The 24,629-nt window shown below is 51.0% G+C and overlaps 1 protein-coding gene across 3 annotated transcripts in view; it reads left to right on the top strand.

Moving 5' to 3' along the window:
* Nucleotides 1-450: 450 nt before the first annotated feature.
* Nucleotides 451-24,629, top strand: part of nbr1b (NBR1 autophagy cargo receptor b) — a 43,335-nt gene continuing 19,156 nt past the window's right edge. The window contains exons 1-13 of one of the 3 annotated variants that reach the window (XM_056407511.1): nucleotides 451-632; nucleotides 2,380-2,442; nucleotides 2,819-2,837; nucleotides 3,026-3,048; nucleotides 4,363-4,551; nucleotides 4,964-5,041; nucleotides 5,111-5,334; nucleotides 7,674-7,799; nucleotides 18,083-18,289; nucleotides 19,392-19,551; nucleotides 20,086-20,169; nucleotides 20,268-20,453; nucleotides 23,577-23,684. In XM_056407511.1, the coding sequence (XP_056263486.1) occupies nucleotides 531-632; nucleotides 2,380-2,442; nucleotides 2,819-2,837; nucleotides 3,026-3,048; nucleotides 4,363-4,551; nucleotides 4,964-5,041; nucleotides 5,111-5,334; nucleotides 7,674-7,799; nucleotides 18,083-18,289; nucleotides 19,392-19,551; nucleotides 20,086-20,169; nucleotides 20,268-20,453; nucleotides 23,577-23,684 (1,569 nt within the window). In that variant the 5' untranslated portion in view covers nucleotides 451-530. Of the gene's footprint in view, nucleotides 633-2,379; nucleotides 2,722-2,818; nucleotides 2,838-3,025; nucleotides 3,049-4,362; nucleotides 4,552-4,963; nucleotides 5,042-5,110; nucleotides 5,335-7,673; nucleotides 7,800-18,082; nucleotides 18,290-19,391; nucleotides 19,552-20,085; nucleotides 20,170-20,267; nucleotides 20,454-23,576; nucleotides 23,685-24,629 lie in introns of all 3 variants that reach the window. The other 2 variants (XM_056407513.1, XM_056407512.1) reach the window with 2 other exon arrangements.

The following is a 24,629-nucleotide window of genomic DNA, read 5'->3' as shown; positions in this document are numbered from 1 at the left end:
GGTACTACAAGCTCTCTAGTGGGGTAACATGGTACTACAAGCTCTCTAGTGGGGTAACATGGTACTACAAGCTCCTTAAGATATGATGATCACCAATCAAGGCTTTGTAGGTGAGGAGAAGGATTTAAAAAGTGATTCTTGATGTTACAGGGAGCCAGTGCAGAGCAGTCATGTGATCTCTGTTCTTAGTTTTAGTGAGAACACGAAACGGTGGTGGTATGGTCTTAATGTAGTGTTATGGTGATGTTATGGTCTTAATGTAGTGTTCTGGTGGTGTTATGGTCGCACGTGGGGCTCTCGCGCCCTCTAGCGGCTCGTCTGAGCGGCGCGCGGCGCTTTGTTCACAAGCGGAGGTGTCGATCTGTGTTCCGGACACGTGGTGCAGAGGGGGCGTGTCCAGGACGCTGATGTAAACACAGACTACGCCCCCCCCCCCCCCGCCCCCTCTGATAACTCACGGTGGGCGCATTAGCGCGAGCAGCCTCGGTCTGCGGCCAGTCGTCCCGGGAAGGCGGCCGCTGCTCGGCGCCATGGACTTCTACATCAATCTGAAGGTGAATTTCAGAGGGAATTCTAAAAATTTCCTGCTGTCGGGATCCGAGACGAAGAGCTGGGAGTCGATGGAGGCCATGGTGAGAGGTGGGCCCGCGCCCTGTCGGCACTTTGATGTCTGCATTGCTGTCTCCATTGCTCTGTTACATTGCTGTCTACATTGCTGTCTACATTGCTGTCTGCATTGATGTCTACATTGATGTCTACATTGATGTCTACATTGCTCTGTTACATTGCTGTCTACATTGCTCTGTTACATTGCTGTCTACATTGCTGTCTGCATTGCTGTCTGCATTGATGTCTGTATTGATGTCTACATTGATGTCTGCATTGATGTCTGCATTGATGTCTACATTGATGTCTACATTGCTGTCTGCATTGATGTCTGCATTGATGTCTACATTGATGTCTACATTGCTCTGTTACATTGCTGTCTACATTGAGGTCTACATTGCTGTGCTAGCCCAGGGAATAGCCCAGCTGCTCCATATGAGCGTGAGACAACAGGGAGGCCTTCTGTCCTCCGGGGGTCCTCTAGGGGTCCTCTAGGGGTCCTCTAGGGGTCTGCAGTCCTCCAGGGGTCCTCTAGGGGTCTGCAGTCCTCCAGGGGTCCTCCGGTGGTCCTCTAGGGGTCTGCAGTCCTCCAGGGGTCCTCTAGGGGTTTGCAGTCCTCCAGGGGTCCTCTAGGGGTCTGCAGTCCTCCAGGGGTCCTCCGGTGGTCCTCTAGGGGTCTGCAGTCCTCCAGGGGTCCTCTCGGGGTCCTCTAGGGGTCTGCGGTCCTCCAGGGGTCCTCTCGGGGTCCTCTAGGGGTCTGCAGTCCTCCAGGGGTCCTCTCGGGGTCCTCTAGGGGTCTGCAGTCCTCCAGGGGTCCTCTCGGGGTCCTCTAGGGGTCTGCGGTCCTCCAGGGGTCCTCTAGGGGTCTGCAGTCCTCCAGGGGTCCTCTAGGGGTCTGCGGTCCTCCAGGTGTCCTCTAGGGGTCTGCGGTCCTCCAGGGGTCCTCTAGGGGTCTGCGGTCCTCCAGGGGTCCTCTAGGGGTCTGCAGTCCTCCAGGGGTCCTCTCGGGGTCCTCTAGGGGTCTGCGGTCCTCCAGGGGTCCTCTAGGGGTCTGCAGTCCTCCAGGGGTCCTCTAGGGGTCTGCAGTCCTCCAGGGGTCCTCTAGGGGTCTGCAGTCCTCCAGGGGTCCTCCAGGGGTCCTCTAGGGGTCCTCTAGGGGTCTGCAGTCCTCTAGGGGTCCTCTAGGGGTCCTCAGCAGTCCCTCCTCCTCCTCACCAGTCCCTCCTCTTCCTCACCAGTCCCTCCTCCTCCTCACCAGTCCCTCCTCCTCCTCACCAGTCCCTCCTCATCCTCACCAGTCCCTCCTCTTCCTCACCAGTCCTTCCTCCTCCTCACCAGTCCCTCCTCATCCTCACCAGTCCCTCCTCTTCCTCACCAGTCCTTCCTCCTCCTCACCAGTCCCTCCTCATCCTCACCAGTCCCTCCTCTTCCTCACCAGTCCCTCCTCCTCCTCAGCAGTCCCTCCTCTTCCTCACCAGTCCCTCCTCCTCCTCACCAGTCCCTCCTCTTCCTCACCAGTCCCTCCTCCTCCTCACCAGTCCCTCCTCCTCCTCAGCAGTCCCTCCTCTTCCTCACCAGTCCCTCCTCCTCCTCACCAGTCCCTCCTCTTCCTCACCAGTCCCTCCTCCTCCTCACCAGTCCCTCCTCCTCCTCAGCAGTCCCTCCTCCTCCTCAGCAGTCCGTCCTCTTCCTCACCAGTCCCTCCTCCTCCTCAGCAGTCCCTCCTCCTCCTCAGCAGTCCCTCCTCCTCCTCACGCTCTTCGTGCTGTGTAGGTGAAGCGCTCCTTCGGCCTGTGCAGTCTCCAGCTGACGTACTTCGATGAGGAGAACGAGGAGGTGAGCTCTGAGTCTCTGTGCGGCTGCCATTGAGCAAGGCAGCAGTGCTGGGTGAGAATCCCCAGGCCTCCCAATGCAACCCAGAGGCCAGGAAGACATCCCCCCCCCCCCTACTCTCACTGATAATGAACCGGAGGCTCCAGCCAATGAGCAGCTCCCATTCCAACTCTCCTCCTGGAGCAGCTGGCAGCACGATGGACTTCATAAGCAGCGTGTCATGGTTCAATCATCACGATGACCATCAGCACACCGGGGGCGGAGCCTCGTGTCCTTGATGAGGTCACGAGGCTGCATCAGAACTATCAGAACATTAGAACACCACCCAACAGGATGGTGCTAACTTGTAGTGTTCACATGTTCCCTTGTCTTCCTGCAGGTGTCCATTAACAGCCAAGGTAAGCACACACACACACACACACACACTCACACTGACACATACACACACACACTCACACACACTCACACTCACACACTCACACACTCACACACACTCAGGACATGGGATGATGAACCACACGGACCGATGACATCATGACGGCTGCACATTAATGAGATGCTGATGGATGTTTCTGCTTCTCTCCAGGGGACTACGAGGAGGCGCTGAAGGTGAGTTCACTAGAGGAACCTCATCTCCTTACTCTATCTCTAAGGCTCCTAGAGGAACCTCATCTCCTTACTCTATCTCTAAGGCTCCTAGAGGAACCTCATCTCCTTCCTCTATCTCTAAGGCTCCTAGAGGAACCTCATCTCCTTCCTCTATCTCTAAGGCTCCTAGAGGAACCTCATCTCCTTCCTCTATCTCTAAGGCTCCTAGAGGAACCTCATCTCCTTACTCTATCTCTAAGGCTCCTAGAGGAACCTCATCTCCTTACTCTATCTCTAAGGCTCCTAGAGGAACCTCATCTCCTTCCTCTATCTCTAAGGCTCCTAGAGGAACCTCATCTCCTTACTCTATCTCTAAGGCTCCTACAGGAACCTCATCTCCTTCCTCTATCTCTAAGGCTCCTAGAGGAACCTCATCTCCTTACTCTATCTCTAAGGCTCCTAGAGGAACCTCATCTCCTTCCTCTATCTCTAAGGCTCCTAGAGGAACCTCATCTCCTTACTCTATCTCTAAGGCTCCTAGAGGAACCTCATCTCCTTCCTCTATCTCTAAGGCTCCTAGAGGAACCTCATCTCCTTCCTCTATCTCTAAGGCTCCTAGAGGAACCTCATCTCCTTACTCTATCTCTAAGGCTCCTAGAGGAACCTCATCTCCTTACTCTATCTCTAAGGCTCCTAGAGGAACCTCATCTCCTTCCTCTATCTCTAAGGCTCCTAGAGGAACCTCATCTCCTTACTCTATCTCTAAGGCTCCTAGAGGAACCTCATCTCCTTCCTCTATCTCTAAGGCTCCTAGAGGAACCTCATCTCCTTCCTCTATCTCTAAGGCTCCTAGAGGAACCTCATCTCCTCACTCTATCTCTAAGGCTCCTAGAGGAACCTCATCTCCTTACTCTATCTCTAAGGCTCCTAGAGGAACCTCATCTCCTTACTCTATCTCTAAGGCTCCTAGAGGAACCTCATCTCCTTACTCTATCTCTAAGGCTCCTAGAGGAACCTCATCTCCTGACTCCATCTCTCTCCATCTCCCCCTCACTGGTGAACTAGACCCAGAGGTACTTGATCTCCTTCTCTCGGGGCTCTCTGGCCCCCTGGAGGATCAGTCCCCGGTTCCCTCAGGCCACCACCCCTCAGGTGGAGGTGCCGACTCTCATCCCCAAACCTGACCTGCTCCACCATGTCCTCTCAGGCCCCCCCCATGGTGGGGATCAGGAGGATGACTTGGAGAGATGAGGTCATCGATGGTCCTGAGGACTCTGGGCGCTTTGTGGTGTCGTCAGAAGACGGACACGGCTCATTTCTGTTCTTCTCTCCTAGAGTGCAGCGAGGCAGGGGAACCGGCTCCACATGAACGTGTACGAGACTCGAGGCCAGCCGGCCAGGGGCCCCGCCAGCAAGGCCGGCGGCACGGAGCCCAAGAGGGGCTTCAGACCCCCCCAGCACTGCCCCGCTCTGGCCCAGGTGGTCAGCCGCAAAGTCCAGGCTGCCGTTCCAGAGCAGGGTCCGGTACGCTGGCCGCCATGTCCGTGTTGACCTTCAGCTCGCCGTTCCCCGTGGAGGTCACCGGCGTCCTCCATAACAAGAGGGCATCCTGGTCACATGACCACTGCTGCAGCGAGGGCCCTCTGCTCCTCCTGATCTGGTGTCAGGGTCAGAGGTCACAGGAGGTTATGTCAACAGATTGTAACCCCACTCAGAGCTTTGAGTGGGGAACTGCATGAGAACAGACGAGTTCAACAATGTGTTGTTTATCCTCATATTTCATCAGAATGAAATATGAGGATAAACAACAAATACTGACTTCCTTTCTGTTCCAATATGAGAAAAGACGACGTACTTTATTTTAGACTTTGCGGATGACATTCCAGTGACGCTGCTTTATGAAAGACGTTGACCAGCATCTTGTCATATTCACCAGGTGATGCTGAAGGACATGAAGGGGACCAAAGAAGAAGACAAGACTCCTCCAGCCTGGTTCACCTCTTACATGGACAAGGTCAGAGCAACCTGATGACACATTAAGCAGCAGCACAACAACAAGTAATCTCTCCCATCAACCCTCCAGTTTAAGGACCAGGTCGTCCGGGAGGCGGTGGAGAAGATCTGCCGGGAGTTCTCTGGACAGTGCTGCATTCACAAGCCCCTAGGAGGAGCAGCAGCAGGAGGTAGAGGGGAGGCCCAGCAGGTCCCCGATGGTTCCTCCTCCGCTCTGCCCGGAGCTCCATCCTCCTCCACGCCTCCCTGCTCCTCCTGCCGGGGGCGGACCACGGGAGGAGGCTACCAGTGCAGGTATGTGCTGTTGGCAGGAAGCGCCGACTGACTCCTCCGGCTCCTCTAGCAGAGCACTCTGCTCCACGCTGCTCTGGATCCTTGGACTGGTCCTCCTGGGCTCCTCTGCTGACGTTTGGATTCAGGCTGCAGATGCACAGCATGTCCTGGTGCACCTGGTCCATCTGGTCCATCTGGTCCACCTGGTGCATCTGGTCCGTCTGGTGCACCTGGTCCATCTGGTCCACCTGGTGCACCTGGTCCACCTGGTGCACCTGGTCCACCTGGTGCAACTGGTCCACCTGGTCCACCTGGTGCACCTGGTCCACCTGGTGCACCTGGTCCATCTGGTCCATCTGGTGCACCTGGTGCACCTGGTGCACCTGGTCCACCTGGTGCACCTGGTGCACCTGGTCCGTCTGGTGCACCTGGTCCGTCTGGTCCGTCTGGTGCACCTGGTCCATCTGGTCCACCTGGTCCACCTGGTGCACCTGGTCCACCTGGTCCACCTGGTGCACCTGGTCCACCTGGTCCACCTGGTCCGTCTGGTGCACCTGGTCCATCTGGTCCATCTGGTGCACCTGGTCCATCTGGTGCACCTGGTCCGTTTGGTCCATCTGGTGCACCTGGTCCATCTGGTCCACCTGGTGCACCTGGTCCACCTGGTGCACCTGGTCCACCTGGTCCATCTGGTCCACCTGGTGCACCTGGTCCGCCTGGTCCATCTGGTGCGCCTGGTCCACCTGGTCCGTCTGGTCCACCTGGTGCACCTGGTGCACCTGGTGCACCTGGTCCATCTGGTCCACCTGGTCCATCTGGTCCGCCTGGTGCACCTGGTGCACCTGGTCCACCTGGTGCACCTGGTCCACCTGGTGCACCTGGTCCACCTGGTCCATCTGGTGCACCTGGTCCATCTGGTCCACCTGGTCCATCTGGTGCACCTGGTCCACCTGGTGCACCTGGTGCACCTGGTCCACCTGGTCCACCTGGTGCACCTGGTCCACCTGGTGCACCTGGTCCATCTGGTCCATCTGGTGCACCTGGTCCACCTGGTGCACCTGGTGCACCTGGTCCACCTGGTCCACCTGGTGCACCTGGTCCGTCTGGTCCGTCTGGTGCACCTGGTCCATCTGGTCCACCTGGTCCACCTGGTGCACCTGGTCCACCTGGTGCACCTGGTCCACCTGGTCCACCTGGTGCACCTGGTCCACCTGGTGCACCTGGTCCACCTGGTCCACCTGGTGCACCTGGTCCACCTGGTGCACCTGGTCCATCTGGTGCACCTGGTCCACCTGGTCCGTCTGGTGCACCTGGTCCATCTGGTGCACCTGGTCCATCTGGTGCACCTGGTCCATCTGGTGCACCTGGTCCGTTTGGTCCATCTGGTGCACCTGGTCCATCTGGTGCACCTGGTCCACCTGGTCCACCTGGTGCACCTGGTCACCTGGTCCACCTGGTCCACCTGGTCCATCTGGTGCACCTGGTGCACCTGGTCCACCTGGTGCACCTGGTCCATCTGGTCCATCTGGTCCGCCTGGTGCACCTGGTGCACCTGGTCCACCTGGTGCACCTGGTCCACCTGGTCCATCTGGTGCACCTGGTCCACCTGGTCCATCTGGTGCACCTGGTCCATCTGGTCCACCTGGTCCATCTGGTCCGCCTGGTCCACCTGGTCCACCTGGTCCATCTGGTGCACCTGGTCCACCTGGTCCATCTGGTGCACCTGGTCCACCTGGTCCATCTGGTCCACCTGGTCCACCTGGTCCACCTGGTCCATCTGGTGCACCTGGTCCACCTGGTCCATCTGGTCCACCTGGTCCACCTGGTGCACCTGGTCCGTCTGGTGCACCTGGTCCGTCTGGTGCACCTGGTCCACCTGGTCCGTCTGGTCCACCTGGTGCACCTGGTCCACCTGGTCCGTCTGGTCCATCTGGTGCACCTGGTCCACCTGGTCCGTCTGGTCCAGGTGGACCATGGACTCAGCCTGAGGCTGTTCTTAGAGGAAGGCCTTTGGAGCCGGCCTGTAACCAGACCACGGTTCATGTCGTCTGGAACATGATGATGAACATTGTTGGTCCACATTTAGAAAGCTGAGCCTCCGCAGAGCGACACAGGGGCCGACCTCCATGAATGACCTCCACGCTGGACGGGTCCGTCACTTCATATCCAACGACTCTTTATTGACTGTCATATTTATTTTCTTTGTATAGTCCAAAACACAAATGTGACTCAGAGTGCTTAACAACATATAACATCCCTGACCTTTGACCTCACACTGGACACAACAGGAACATCAGTAGAGTGTCATGTGTACAGAATGAACCCTGTAATAATGCTGCTGTCCCCCCCCCCCCCCCCAGTGTGTGTACTTCCTGTACGCTGTGCGAGCCCTGCAGCTTCTCCCATGACCCCAGTCACAACCTGGTGAGGGCCCGGACCCCCCTGTCCATCCCCGAGCACGGCTCCCCGGCCCCCGACCACAGCAGGTATGACATCATGCTAGAAGGACGTTTTTCATACTTTTAAATGTTAGGTTATTTTAATCGGGTTTTGGTTAGATGCCTGAAATCGTGTCTGTGGTTCACACAAACTTAAGAGATTCAACATTGTGTTCGATAAAAACATGTCAGTTCATAAACCTCATGACATTTGAAGCTTAAAAAAGGCAGTTGCTCACAAGTGAATGTGTAGGTCAACAAAAGGAAGGTTGGGATGTAACTCCGGTTCTTTGAGTCCTGGATGACGGCTGCTGCACACGCAGGTCGAGTCTCAGAACGACACCGATGACCCCATGGGTCCGAGCTCCGGCGCCATGCCGAGGTCAGGGTAGTCTCTGGTGAATGTGCTCGGGCAGCAGATTCTCCACTGGCGCCTCTCAGGGTCGCCAAGACGTGGAAACGACTCGGTAGAGCGGCCCTCCAGCACCCAGGGGGACGGGCGCCGCTCTGCAAGGGCTCAGCCTCCTTAGATCCACCAGGACCAACGGCTACGCTGGGGTCACACTGCAGGCTGGGTGAGACCCGAGCACCTTAGGGAGAAACACTGCATGAGGCCACCGTGTGACACCATCCCAGTTCCCCTCAGACTCCCGGACCCACAGGGTGTCGGCTCTGCCCAAGTGACGCAAGATGGAAAACGGTCTTTGCCGACAGCCACCACAGCGCTGCCTCTGCACAGGGTCTGAAGGGGGCGAGCGTCGGGGGTCCGGTCCCCTGGGTGGAGGCAGGAGCCGAGCCCCTTGTTTAAGAAGAGGGACCGCGTCATTGTCGGCTTTGGCATGCTGCCGTGAAATAGCAGCTCTGAAGACCCTCGAGATAGAGGCGGACGTGCCCTTAGCCAGAAGAGTACATTCGGCACTAGTGATGGGGACAGAGAACCGGGGCCAATATGGCAATAAGGCAGCGCATGTCGGGGCTTCCTTTCGGTGCCTGAGCCGATTGAAATTGAAAAAAAATAATATTTTTAACTTCTCTGGTGACTCCGCCCTGTCAGCCGGTCACGAGCCAATCACTGGACTTTGAAAGGAGGCGTACGCCGTGTCTGTCTGAGCCCGGAGCACCTCAGGTCAGGCTGGACGGACGGGAGACCGATGACGAGCAGCCTGACCTCAGAGTAGCACCGGAACGTTGATTAAAGTCTTGCATTCATAAAAGTAGTATGTGACTAGATGAACAATAGATGTCATGTGACCAGATGAACAATAGATGTCATGTGACTAGATGAACAATAGATGTCATGTGACTAGATGAACAATAGATGTCATGTGACCAGGTGAACAATAGATGTCATGTGACCAGATGAACAATAGATGTCATGTGACCAGATGAACAATAGATGTCATGTGACCAGGTGAACAATAGATGTCATGTGACTAGATGAACAATAGATGTCATGTGACCAGATGAACAATAGATGTCATGTGACCAGATGAACAATAGATGTCATGTGACTAGATGAACAATAGATGTCATGAGACCAGATGAACAATAGATGTCATGTGACTAGATGAACAATAGATGTCATGTGACCAGGTGAACAATAGATGTCATGTGACCAGATGAACAATAGATTTCATGTGACCAGATGAACAATAGATGTCATGTGACCAGATGAACAATAGATGTCATGTGACCAGATGAACAATAGATGTCATGTGACCAGATGAACAATAGATGTCATGTGACCAGATGAACAATAGATGTCATGTGACCAGATGAACAATAGATGTCACATGACCAGATGAACAATAGATGTCACGTGACCAGATGAACAATAGATGTCATGTGACCAGATGAACAATAGATGTCATGTGACCAGATGAACAATAGATGTCATGTGACTAGATGAACAATAGATGTCATGTGACCTGATGAACAATAGATGTCATGTGACTAGATGAACAATAGATGTCATGTGACCAGATGAACAATAGATGTCATGTGACTAGATGAACAATAGATGTCATGTGACCTGATGAACAATAGATGTCATGTGACCAGATGAACAATAGATGTCATGTGACCAGATGAACAATAGATGTCATGTGACCTGATGAACAATAGATGTCATGTGACCAGGTGAACAATAGATGTCATGTGACTAGATGAACAATAGATGTCATGTGACCTGATGAACAATAGATGTCATGTGACCAGATGAACAATAGATGTCATGTGACCAGATGAACAATAGATGTCATGTGACCAGATGAACAATAGATGTCATGTGACCAGGTGAACAATAGATGTCATGTGACCAGATGAACAATAGATGTCATGTGACCAGGTGAACAATAGATGTCATGTGACAAGATGAACAATAGATGTCATGTGACAAGATGAACAATAGATGTCATGTGACTAGATGAACAATAGATGTCATGTGACCAGATGAACAATAGATGTCATGTGACCAGATGAACAATAGATGTCATGTGACCAGCAGGTCCAATGGACCCTCTGAGACGTGAAGTCACAAGGACTCAGGAGAGGAAGCAGAGTTAGTAATGTGTGATGGAGAGATGAAGATACATCCATAAGAGGAGAGGAGCTCAGTGTATCCTAAACGTCCATAAGGAGAGAGGAGAGAGGAGCTCAGTGTATCCTAAACATCCATAAGGAGAGAGGAGAGGAGAGAGGAGCTCAGTGTATCCTAAACGTCCCCCAGCAGCATCTCTAGGTCTGGACCAGGTGAACCTGGTTCAGGTCTCACTATCAGACCATCAAGAGGAAAGTCTTCAGTCTCCATGAGGGGGCGGAGTCTCCAGGACTGAAGGTGGAGCTGGTTCATAAAAGAGGAGGAGCTTGATACCTGAAGGCTCTGGCTCCTCCTACTTTAGACTCTAGGAACCACAAGTAGCCCCGCCTCTAGTGAGGCAGCTTTCTAGTGGGGTAACATGGTACTACAAGCTCTCTAGTGGGGTAACATGGTACTACAAGCTCTCTAGTGGGGTAACATGGTACTACAAGCTCTCTAGTGGGGTAACATGGTACTACAAGCTCTCTAGTGGAGTAATATGGTACTACAAGCTCTCTAGTGGGGTAACATGGTACTACAAGCTCTCTAGTGGGGTAATATGGTACTACAAGCCCTCTAGTGGGGTAACATGGTACTACAAGCTCTCTAGTGGGGCAATGTGGTACTACAAGCTCTCTAGTGGGGTAACATGGTACTACAAGCTCTCTAGTGGGGTAACATGGTACTACAAGCTCTCTAGTGGGGTAACATGGTACTACAAGCCCTCTAGTGGGGTAACATGGTACTACAAGCCCTCTAGTGGGGTAACATGGTACTACAAGCCCTCTAGTGGGGTAACATGGTACTACAAGCGCTCTAGTGGGGTAATATGGTACTACAAGCTCTCTAGTGAGGTAACATGGTACTACAAGCTCTCTAGTGGGGTAACATGGTACTACAAGCTCTCTAGTGGGGTAACATGGTACTACAAGCTCTCTAGTGGGGTAACATGGTACTACAAGCTCTCTAGTGGAGTAACATGGTACTACAAGCTCTCTAGTGGGGTAACATGGTACTACAAGCTCTCTATTGGGGTAACATGGTACTACAAGCTCTCTAGTGGGGTAACATGGTACTACAAGCCCTCTAGTGGGGTAATATGGTACTACAAGCTCTATTGGGGTAATGTGGTACTACAAGCGCTCTAGTGGAGTAACTTGGTACTACAAGCTCTCTAGTGGGGTAACATGGTACTACAAGCGCTCTAGTGGAGTAACATGGTACTACAAGCTCTCTAGTGGGGTAACATGGTACTACAAGCTCTCTATTGGGGTAACATGGTACTACAAGCTCTCTAGTGGGGTAATATGGTACTACAAGCTCTCTAGTGGGGTAATATGGTACTACAAGCCCTCTAGTGGGGTAATATGGTACTACAAGCTCTCTAGTGGGGTAACATGGTACTACAAGCTCTCTAGTGGTGTAACATGGTACTACAAGCTCTCTAGTGGGGTAACATGGTACTACAAGCTCTCTAGTGGGGTAATATGGTACTACAAGCTCTCTAGTGGGGTAACATGGTACTACAAGCCCTCTAGTGGGGTAACATGGTACTACAAGCTCTCTAGTGGGGTAACATGGTACTACAAGCTCTCTAGTGGGGTAACATGGTACTACAAGCTCTCTAGTGGGGTAATATGGTACTACAAGCTCTCTAGTGGGGTAACATGGTACTACAAGCTCTCTAGTGGGTAACATGGTACTACAAGCTCTCTAGTGGGGTAATATGGTACTACAAGCTCTCTAGTGGGGTAACATGGTACTACAAGCTCTCTAGTGGGGTAACATGGTACTACAAGCTCTCTAGTGGGGTAACATGGTACTACAAGCTCTCTAGTGGGTAATATGGTACTACAAGCTCTCTAGTGGGGTAACATGGTACTACAAGCTCTCTAGTGGGGTAATATGGTACTACAAGCTCTCTAGTGGGGTAACATGGTACTACAAGCTCTCTAGTGGGGTAACATGGTACTACAAGCTCTCTAGTGGTGTAATATGGTACTACAAGCTCTCTAGTGGGGTAACATGGTACTACAAGCTCTCTAGTGGGGTAACATGGTACTACAAGCCCTCTAGTGGGGTAATATGGTACTACAAGCTCTCTAGTGGGTAACATGGTACTACAAGCTCTCTAGTGGGGTAACATGGTACTACAAGCTCTCTAGTGGGGTAACATGGTACTACAAGCTCTCTAGTGGGGCAATATGGTACTACAAGCTCTCTAGTGGTGTAATATGGTACTACAAGCTCTCTAGTGGGGCAATATGGTACTACAAGCTCTCTAGTGGAGTAATATGGTACTACAAGCCCTCTAGTGGGGTAATATGGTACTACAAGCTCTCTAGTGGGGTAACATGGTACTACAAGCCCTCTAGTGGGGTAATATGGTACTACAAGCTCTAGTGGGGTAACATGGTACTACAAGCCCTCTAGTGGGGTAATATGGTACGACAAGCTCCTTAAGTTATGATGCAGCATCACCAATCAAGGCGTTGTAGGTTCTTTACTGGTGTCCAACCAGGAAGCTTGTGCGTAATGTTACTGTGGAAACCGTCCGTCTGGTCAGAGAAGGAGTGCAGGCACTCTCCTCACTCGACTGGTTGCAGTAATTACTTGTGCCCTAGCAGTAAACATAAGCAACAGCACTGTGCTTGTCTGTTGTGTCTATTGTTTGTCTATATGACTTGTTGGTTGCAAATGACTTTCCCCACTGGGGATTAATAAAGTGTTCTAATCTACTGTGGACCCAGGTTCTGTGGAAACGGTTTATAAAACCGCCCATCTCGTGAGAGGACGTGAGGACACTCTTCACTAGTACGCTAGCTGTATTTATTAGCGTCCCACGAGTAAGCCTGAGCGAGAGCACTGTGCTCCGGTGGAAACGGTTTAGAATACAGCCCATCTAGTGAGAGGAGCGAGGAAACCTCTTCACTCGTCCGGTTACTGTAATTATTGGTTTCCTCCCAGTAAGCCCGAGCGAGCGAGAGCTCTGCTGCTGTGGACACGAGTCCTGTGGAAACGGTCCAGTGAGAAGGGAGCGCTGCGAGGACCCGCTTCACTAGACGGGTCGCTGTCAGAATCAGAGTGGAGACACTCTGGCTAACAGCCACAATGTCATCGAGGTAATGAACACGCTCGGTCTCGACATATGACCTCACTGGCCCAGTTACCTGAGCTAACTCACGGTGGAGCGTCCAGCCGACGCTCTCGTGTTGATGCTACACGTGACGAGCTTCACTTGCTCTGTACAAGTTCAGCTTTAGCTGATGCTGACATGCTAGTTAGCTTGCGTAGCGAGAAGATTACAAAAAGGATCTCAGGATGACGCCGGTACTTATACCGCCTGGGGGTCATCCGAGGTCACAGGTGACTTTGTTGTTCTTAAGACTCGACCTGCGTGAGCACGAGACGGAAGACATCCAGTGCTAAGCGGCCAGAAGGATTCATAGAACGAGCCCACATGGTGCATACTTGTTTACATTAGCCTTTTACTTACTCCAATTATGTCCAGGCTTCAAGAATCCTAAATGTGGTGGTGATTTGTAAAGATTATCTTGCTGAACGTAGTGTGTAAGTATCATAAAATTGTGTTTACCACAGAGCTCATTTTCTGCAATAATCCAAAATCCAATGGGAAAGTCGAGGGAACCGGTGCGCTGCTAACTTCTGGGTTGGCCAACAAAAAATTCGTCGTCCCTGCAGCACATTGGACAAAACTGCCAATAAAACGGAGGGAAGTCACAAATGTTACGCGGCCGTGGAGAGACGGGAAGCAATCCACAAATGTGTCCTTTCATGTGAACTAATGGATTCACAAATGCATATATATATATATCACTTTGTGTGTCAATTGAAATGAAACTCAAATTTGTGTTGACAGTCATTTATGCAAAGTGCTCTGTGTTTTTGGAGATATGACTTTATATCACTCAAATAAAAGTACATGTTTGTGTATAGTGATGTATTTTTGGATCGTGGTACACATTTTTGGATTGTCTTCTGTGAGTTACAACTGTAAAACTATCCTAGTGATTATTAAAGCAGTAATGAAGAGTCCGTAGTGAACGCTGTGATGTTACCGTGTTGTCTTCACCGGGACCTCGAGTCCGGCCGTGGCCGCCATCTGTCGTGTAATGCTGTAATGTAATTGTTCATGTTCTTCATATTCATTATTGCTATCAGTCCAATGTAGTGCAGTAGAAGAATGAACTGATCCTTTCGTGAGAGGAGAAGGGAACCCGAGTTAACGGGGACCGCGTTGTCTCTAACGTACATATGAAGATGTCAATGTTCATATATCAGTGCGCTAAAGTGTCAGGTGATCAGGGGAAGTGTCCCTGGGCCTGTGGTGTGGGACCGGATGCTGATTCAGGTGATTCAGATATTGATGTGTTACCCCTGAAAGTATAACGTGGGGATTCCAAATATTGGCACCAAAACTCCGGACAGCAGCTGTAAGCGATAGTTTGTCTGTTCTGAAGTGGATTTATATGAAGTACTTATCCTGAAGCTGAAGTTATAGACAGCTGTTGGCAATACATAAGCCCATCTAAAATAAATCAATATCAGTATGCTTTTTTAAGAATATTTTAGTTGCTTTGCCATGAGGTCATTTATTGGAAAAAAGAAACATATTTTTCCCAGCAGAATATGGTGGTTGTTATTGTGTGACTTATTGTTGTGAATCCAAACTAGCAACACTAACCTCACTAGTACCTGATGCCACCACACTCACAACACGGTTAATGTACAGATGTCTCCGGATATGCCAAACTGTTGGCGTCCATTTTATGTGTGCCAGGACTTTGTGTGAACAGAACTGGAATAAATGTTAATGACGTTTTAATATAAATAAATATATACTACAGTGAATGGGACACTTGGTTGTTGTCATAGGGTCAGGGTACCATCAGATAATATAGGGGTAGTGGTCCTCCACACAGGGTACCATCAGATACTATAGGGGTAGTGGTCCTCTACACAGGGTACCATCAGATACTGTAGGGGTAGTGGTCCTCCACATAGGGCCAGGGTACCATCAGATACTGTAGGGGTAGTGGTCCTCCACACAGGGTACCATCAGATACTGTAGGGGTAGTGGTCCTCCACACAGGGTACCATCAGATACTGTAGGGGTAGTGGTCCTCCACACAGGGTACCATCAGATACTATAGGGGTAGTGGTCCTCCACACAGGGTACCATCAGATACTGTAGGGGTAGTGGTCCTCCACACAGGGTACCATCAGATACTATAGGGGTAGTGGTCCTCCACACAGGGTACCATCAGATACTGTAGGGGTAGTGGTCTTCCACACAGGGTACCATCAGATACTATAGGGGTAGTGGTCTTCCACACAGGGTACCATCAGATACTATAGGGGTAGTGGTCCTCTACACAGGGTACCATCAGATACTATAGGGGTAGTGGTCCTCCACACAGGGTACCATCAGATACTGTAGGGGTAGTGGTCCTCCACACAGGGCCAGGGTACCATCAGATACTATAGGGGTAGTGGTCCTCCACACAGGGTACCATCAGATACTGTAGGGGTAGTGGTCCTCCACACAGGGTCAGGGTACCATCAGATACTATAGGGGTAGTGGTCCTCCACACAGGGTACCATCAGATACTGTAGGGGTAATGGTCCTATACACAGGGTCAGGGTACCATCAGATACTGTAGGGGTAGTGGTCCTCCACACAGGGTACCATCAGATACTGTAGGGGTAGTGGTCCTCCACACAGGTTACCATCAGATACTGTAGGGGTAGTGGTCCTCCACACAGGGTACCATCAGATACTGTAGGGGTAGTGGTCCTCCACATAGGGTACCATCAGATACTGTAGGGGTAGTGGTCCTCTACACAGGTTACCATCAAATACTGTAGGGGTAGTGGTCCTCCACACAGGGTACCATCAGATACTGTAGGGGTAGTGGTCCTCCACACAGGTTACCATCAGATACTGTAGGGGTAGTGGTCCTCCACACAGGGTACCATCAGATACTGTAGGGGTCGTGGTCCTCCACATAGGGTCAGGGTACCATCAGATACTATAGGGGTAGTGGTCCTCCACACAGGGTACCATCAGATACTGTAGGGGTAGTGGTCCTCCACATAGGGTCAGTACTAACAGATACTATAGGGGTAGTGGTCCTCCACACAGGGTACCATCAGATACTATAGGGGTAGTGGTCCTCCACACAGGGTACCATCAGATACTGTAGGGGTAGTGGTCCTCCACATAGGGTCAGGGTACCATCAGATACTGTAGGGGTCGTGGTCCTCTACACAGGGCCAGGGTACCATCAGATACTATAGGGGTAGTGGTCCTCCACACAGGGTACCATCAGATACTATAGGGGTAGTGGTCCTCCACACAGGGTACCATCAGATACTATAGGGGTAGTGGTCCTCCACACAGGGTACCATCAGATACTGTAGGGGTAGTGGTCCTCCACATAGGGTCAGGGTACCATCAGATACTGTAGGGGTCGTGGTCCTCTACACAGGGCCAGGGTACCATCAGATACTGTAGGGGTAGTGGTCCTCCACATAGGGTCAGGGTACCATCAGATACTGTAGGGGTAGTGGTCCTCTACACAGGGCCAGGGTACCATCAGATACTATAGGGGTAGTGGTCCTCCACACAGGGTACCATCAGATACTGTAGGGGTAGTGGCCCTCCACACAGGGTCAGGGTACCATCAGATACTATAGGGGTAGTGGTCCTCCACACAGGGTACCATCAGATACTATAGGGGTAGTGGTCCTCCACACAGGGTACCATCAGATACTGTAGGGGTAGTGGTCCTCCACACAGGGTCAGGGTACCATCAGATACTATAGGGGTAGTGGTCCTCCACACAGGGTACCATCAGATACTGTAGGGGTAGTGGTCCTCCACACAGGGTCAGGGTACCATCAGATACTGTAGGGGTAGTGGTCCTCCACACAGGGTCAGGGTACCATCAGATACTGTAGGGGTAGTGGTCCTCCACACAGGGTACCATCAGATACTGTAGGGGTCGTGGTCCTCCACATAGGGTCAGGGTACCATCAGATACTAGGGGTCGTGGTCCTCCACACAGGTTACCATCAGATACTGTAGGGGTCGTGGTCCTCCACACAGGGTACCATCAGATACTGTAGGGGTCGTGGTCCTCCACACAGGGTACCATCAGATACTGTAGGGGTAGTGGTCCTCTACACAGGGTACCATCAGATACTGTAGGGGTAGTGGTCCTCTACACAGGGTACCATCAGATACTGTAGGGGTAGTGGTCCTCTACACAGGGTACCATCAGATACTGTAGGGGTAGTGGTCCTCTACACAGGGTACCATCAGATACTGTAGGGGTAGTGGTCCTCTACACAGGGCCAGGGTACCATCAGATACTGTAGGGGCCGTGGTCCTCCACACAGGGTACCATCAGATACTGTAGGGGTAGTGGTCCTCCACACAGGGTACCATCAGATACTGTAGGGGCCGTGGTCCTCCACACAGGGTACCATCAGATACTGTAGGGGCCGTGGTCCTCCACACAGGGTACCATCAGATACTGTAGGGGTAGTGGTCCTCTACACAGGGTACCATCAGATACTGTAGGGGTCGTGGTCCTCCACACAGGGTACCATCAGATACTGTAGGGGTAGTGGTCCTCCACACAGTATGCATGTGAAATGGAAACGTACTAAGATGGCCGTGTGATGCTTTAAGGGTCCTTGTCGATGTGGCACACCAACCCTTCAGGTTCTACCGGCGAGGCGACCGCAGCTTCAGGAAGGCGGAGAAGCAGCGGCTGAAAGCGGAGAAGGGCCTTCTGAAAGCAGAGGTCAAGGAGATCCGGAAACAGCTGAGGATGGAGAGGCGGGGCATACAGTGGAGCTCCTCCCACAGAGATGGAAGCTCCTCCCCTGTCCTGCTGCAGCCTCGAGCCACCGAGCACAGCAGCCCTGAGTAGGTCACTGAAAACCACTCGGTCCAACCAGGTCACACACACCCAGGCAGAGTCCTGAGGTCAGGGATTCTGAAGCAGATGTATTCATAATCAGAGGTGGAGTAGTTCAATGTGCTCTCTTATAAAGTACATATATACATTAAATCCAACTCATTGCATAGATAACTACACGTAATAGATTAATAGTAAAGATAGTTTGCTTTAACTTTTACATAAATGGTGAAAATAATGGACAAAATGTAAATAACTAGCTGCATGTAATCTGATTGACGTTAGTAAAGGGGCCTTTAGGGGCCTTTAGTTGCCTTCAGTTGCCTTTAGGTGACTTTAGTTGCCTTTAGGTGCCTTTAGGGGCCTTTAGGGACGTTTAGTTGCCTTTAGGGGCCTTTAGGGACGTTTAGTTGCCTTTAGGGGCCTTTAGGTGCCTTTAGGGGCCTTTAGGGACCTTTAGTTGCCTTTAGGGGCCTTTAGTTGCCTTTAGGTGCCTTTAGAATAGAATATACACTTTTATTTATCCCCAAGGGGAAATTAGTTCTCTGCATTTAACCCATCCTTAGTTATTAAGGAGCAGTGGGCTGCGGTGAAGCGCCCGGGAAGCAACTGGGGGTTCAGTGCCTTGCTCAAGGACACTTCGACTTGCAACTAATGGGGAGAGCGGGGATCGAACCCACAACCCTGCGGTTGCAGGACGGCCCTCTTACCCCACTGAGCTAAAGCCGCCTAGTTGCCTTTAGTTGCCTTTAGGGGCCTTTAGGTGCCTTTAGTTGCCTTTAGGGGCCTTTAGTTGCCTTTAGATGCCTTTAGTTGCCTTTAGGGACCTTTAGTTGCCTTTAGTTGCCTTTAGGTGCCTTTAGATGCCTTTAGTTGCCTTTAGGGGCCTTTAGGTGCCTTTAGGGACCTTTAGGGGCCTTTAGGTGCCTTTAGTTGCCTTTAGGGGCCTTTAGGTGCCTTTAGGGACCTTTAGGGGCCTTTAGGGGCCTTTAGGTGCTATGGCGTATAACTGACAAGAAGGTTTGGCCACCAAATGTGTCGCTAACGCCAGGAACACAAACCTGGTTCCGAGGAACATCGGCCGGACTAAAGGACTTTGCTTCCTGCCAGGCGGCCGAAGCGTCCGTGTCCCCTGGTGGCTCCGGCCATGACGGCGGCCTTTCTGGACGAGAACCTTCCCGATGGAACCCGACTGCGGCCCGGGACCAAGTTCATCAAGTACTGGAAGATGAGGAACACTGGATCCGTCTGCTGGAGCGCGGACACCAAGGTACTCTTCTGTTGGAGGATAAGCAACGGGTCGTTCTCTGGGGAGAAGGAATGGTCTCGACCGATATCTCCGTCTGACGGCCTCTTCGAGGGCCAATCAGAGGGCAGACGTATCTCATCTTCACGGCTCCAGTGATGTGCAGTCGACCCCTCCACAAGGAAGTCTCTGGGCCTATATGTGGTTGTTGGTTATGATGGTTCGGTCACATTTGAGGTTCCCTGAGGATGAACCTCATCAACTTGAACCTTGACCTTTCCCTCTACCATCACTATGAGCTTGACATGTGTTATTTAAAGGCTCACCATACATGTTGAACAGACATCATGGCTTTTAACCAATGGAAGACAGGCCGTGCAGCGTGTAGGCGCTACACAGGCTGCTCCACTGAGAGGAGGAGCACCAATCACAAAGCAGTGTGTGTGACATGCATCTGTTCATCACTGTGACACCTCTCACTGGGCACAGTGTTGACTCCCCGTGTTGGACCGGTCACAAGCAGAACCGTGTGAATGGACCTTGTGTTTCTGCCGCCAGCTGAAGTTCATGTGGGGGAACCTGGCGGTCGGCTCTGGAGCCCGCTGGAGAGAAGTGTCGGTTCCCTTCCTGCAGCCAGGACAGGTGAGAGCCGCTTCTCACTCACACTGGAGAGCACCTGCAGGTGTCCTGGTGGTCAGGGGGCGTGTCCCGTACGCGGTGACAGCACTTCCTGTGTGCAGGTTGGGATCGTGAGCGTGGCGCTGTGTGCTCCGGCCGTGGAGGGCTCCTACACCTCCCACTGGCGCCTGGCCCACGCGGGGGAGCAGCTGGGCCCCCGGGTCTGGTGCAGCGTGGTGGTGGATGCCCTGGCCCCGGCGCCCGTGATGGCTGATGGGATCCTGGTGTCGCCGTGCGTCACGCCGCAGGTAGAACCCATGAGGGGACCAATGGAAACGGGAATGTCCCGACTTGAAGTGTGAGCCTGAATGAACCGGTCCTCACGCTTCTTAAACAAGCATATATTAATACATGCTACCTTAGCCACACATTCTCCACCAAGCTAAGCAATACAACTTTCATATACAGCTTGGACGAGGTTAACGTTAGCTCGCTATGCTAATGTTGTTTACACACGTTAACGCTAGCTCGCTATGCTAATGTTGTTTACACACGTTCACGTTAGCTCGCTATGCTAATGTTGTTTACGTGCGCTTCTTCGCTATGCAATGTTGTTTACACGTTCACGCATTCAGCTCGCTATGCTAATGTTGTTTACACGCTCACGCTAGCTCGCTATGCTAATGTTGTTTACACACGCACGTTAATGCTATGCTATTATCACGTTAGCTCGCTATGCAATGTTGCTTTACACACGTTAGCCAGCTCGCTATGCTAATGTTGTTTACACACGCCGTTAGCGCTTCGCTATGCTAATGTTGTTTACACGTTAACGCTAGCTCGCTATGCTAATGTTGTTTACACACGTTAATGTTAGCTCGCTATGCTAATGTTGTTTACACACGTTCACGTTAGCTCGCTATGCTAATGTTGTTTACACACGTTAGCTCGCTATGCTAATGTTGTTTACACGTTAACGTTAGCTCGCTATGCTAATGTTGTTTACACACGTTAAAGCTAGCTCGCTATGCTAATGTTGTTTACACACGTTAACGTTAGCTCGCTATGCTAATGTTGTTTACACACGTTAATGCTAGCTCGCTATGCTAATGTTGTTTACACACGTTAAAGCTAGCTCGCTATGCTAATGTTGTTTACACACGTTAACGTTAGCTCGCTATGCTAATGTTGTTTACACACGTTAACGCTAGCTCGCTATGCTAATGTTGTTTACACACGTTCACGTTAGCTCGCTATGCTAATGTTGTTTACACACGTTAAAGCTAGCTCGCTATGCTAATGTTGTTTACACACGCGTTGCTAGCTCGCTATGCTAATGTTGTTTACACACGTTAATGTTAGCTCGCTATGCTAATGTTGTTTACACACGTTCACGTTAGCTCGCTATGCTAATGTTGTTTACACACGTTAAAGCTAGCTCGCTATGCTAATGTTGTTTACACACGTTAACGTTAGCTCGCTATGCTAATGTTGTTTACACATCGCGCCAGCTCGCTATGCAAATGTTGTTTACACACGTTAATGTTAGCTCGCTATGCTAATGTTGTTTACACGTTAACGCTAGCTCGCTATGCTAATGTTGTTTACACACGTTAACGCTAGCTCGCTATGCTAATGTTGTTTACACACGTTAATGTTAGCTCGCTATGCTAATGTTGTTTACACACGTTCACATTAGCTCGCTATGCTAATGTTGTTTACACACGTTAAAGCTAGCTCGCTATGCTAATGTTGTTTACACACGTTAACGCTAGCTCGCTATGCTAATGTTGTTTACACACGTTAACGTTAGCTCGCTATGCTAATGTTGTTTACACACGTTAACGCTAGCTCGCTATGCTAATGTTGTTTACACACGTTAACGCTAGCTCGCTTATGCTATGTTGTTTACACACGCAAAGCCAGCCGCGCATGCTAATGCTGTTTGGCTTGTTTACACAACGCTAACGCCAGCTCGCTATGCCAATGTTTACACATCGTTAATGTTAGCTCGCTATGCTAATGTTGTTTACACACCGTGCTAACGCTATCGCCGCTGTGTTGTTTACACACGCTACGTTAGCTCGCTATGCTAATGTTGTTTCGCACACGCGTTAGCTCGCTATGCTAATGTTGTTTTACGCTAACTAAAGCCAGCTCGCTATGCTAATGTTGTTACACACGCACATTAGCTCGCTATGCTAATGCTGTTTACACGCTAAAGCCAGCTCGCTATGCTAATGTTGTTTACACACGCTATATGCTAATGTTGTTTACACACAATGTTAGCTCGCTATGCTAACGTTGTTTACACACTAACGCCAGCTCGCTATGCTAATGTTGTTTACACACGCACCAGCTCGCTATGCTAATGTTGTTTACACGTCGTTAGCTCGCTCGCGATAATGTTGTTTACATTAACGCTAGCTCGCTATGCTAATGTTGTTTACGATATATGTAATCATTTCAGTTTATGTTAACGGTCGTTTGCTAACGGCATTAGCCCAACGAGCTAACGCCGTTAGCAAACTCACCAGGTTGGGACTAATGATTGACACGTTATTGGTCATGGTGGTAAATTGTTTCTTCACATCCTGCAGTGAGGGGTGAGGGGTTCAGAGTTCTGCTCAAAGCACTTCAAGGTGAACTTTGCTGCTTGCTCTGCCAAAGCCAACTGAACATCACGCCAGCTCGCCATGCCAATGCTGTTACACGTTCAAACAAATAGCTCACGCACGTTAGCCCATGCCAATGTTGTTTACTTAACGCAGCTCACAGATGAAGTTTACACACCTCTGAGGCGGCTCGCTATGCTAATGTTGTACACACGCCACTCCTATGCTAATGTTGTTTCTCGCTGATGCGTTGTTGTTTACACACCACACACACATGGAATGACAGACGCTTCAACGCTTAGTCGGCCCATGGACCACTGCAGGGACATTAAAGTGTATTTATTGTATTTATTGGCACATGCAGTGAAACTGCTAATGTTGTTTACACAACGGAAAGACTCGTCATTGGCATTATTGACGAGCTAACGTGGCTAGCAAACTCACCAGGTTGGGACTAATGATTGACACGTTATTGGTCATGGTGGTAAATTGTTTCTTCACATCCTGCAGTGAGGGGTGAGGGGTTCAGAGTTCTGCTCAAAGCACTTCAAGGTGAACTTTGCTGCTTCCCGTTCGATACTAAAGCTAACTGAACATATCACGTCGTGTTGCTGGACCTGTTCAAACAAATCAACTCATGCTGTGGTTGGGTAACTTACAGCAACGATCACAGATGAAGCAGAAACCTTCTGAGGCGGAACGACGTGATGAGAACACCTCTCACTCAGTGACGTGTTCTGGATGTGGGGGTCCGACTGAGTCCAGGCTCCGCCCCCCTGTGGTGGGGAGCAGTGCTCTGAACCTGTGTGTCTGCAGGGGAAGAACCCGGTGGCCACGGAGGGAAAGGCGGCCAGAGAGCCGCCCCTGATGTCCGTGGACCAGGAGGAGAACTACATCCCCTCTGTGGACCTGCTCACTGCCCAGGTAACTCAGGCCGGCAGCCAATGGCTGACTCCGGTTTGACCGCGAGCGCGACCACACACCAGGACACGTCATGCGTTGTTTGTTTTATGTTTTCATCAGCCTCATAATCACAGTTTTAATATTGTACACTCACACACACACACACACACACTCTCACACACTCACTCTCACACACACACACTCACCACACTCACCTCCTCCACACCTTATACTCTCACACACACTCACACCTTATACTCTCCTCTCACACACACACACACTCGCACACTCACTCACACTCACACACACTCCTCACACACTCCACACTCTCACACTCACTTCTACCTCCTCCTCTCACACTCACACACACACTTATACTCTCACACACACCTCACACTCTCACACACTCCACGCCATCACACACACACCTCACCACACACACATGGAATCCTTTAATAACAAATGGACCACTGCAGGGACATTAAAGTGTATTTATTGTGTATTTATGGAAACTTCAAATCCGTCTTCTTCCAAACCCCAAATGTTTTGTTCAATAGTCCACACACACACACGTGTAACCACACAGAGAGAAGGCTGCCCTCCTCTGCCAGCTCACAGGTTCTCATACAACAAACCTCATGCTGTAAGGTAAGATGAAGCAGAGGCCACGGAGGGAAAGGCGGAGAGATGTCCGTGACCAGGAGACTCCACACACTCACACACTCTCACACACTCACTCTCACACACTCACACACACACTTATACTCTCTCACACACACACACACTCACACACACTCTCACACACACTCACACACACTCACACTCTCACACACACACACACACTCACACTCTCTCACACACTCACACAATAACAACAGACGCTTCAACCCTCCTGGTTTCCAGTAGCGGCCCATGGACCACTGCAGGGACATTAAAGTGTATTTATTGTGTATTTATTGTGAAGCA

The sequence above is a fragment of the Pseudoliparis swirei genome, chromosome 23, assembly GCF_029220125.1.
Source record: "Pseudoliparis swirei isolate HS2019 ecotype Mariana Trench chromosome 23, NWPU_hadal_v1, whole genome shotgun sequence".
In the NCBI taxonomy this organism is placed as follows: domain Eukaryota; kingdom Metazoa; phylum Chordata; class Actinopteri; order Perciformes; family Liparidae; genus Pseudoliparis; species Pseudoliparis swirei.
Note: the sequence above shows the minus strand (reverse complement) of the source record. Positions and strands in the feature narration are given on the sequence as shown.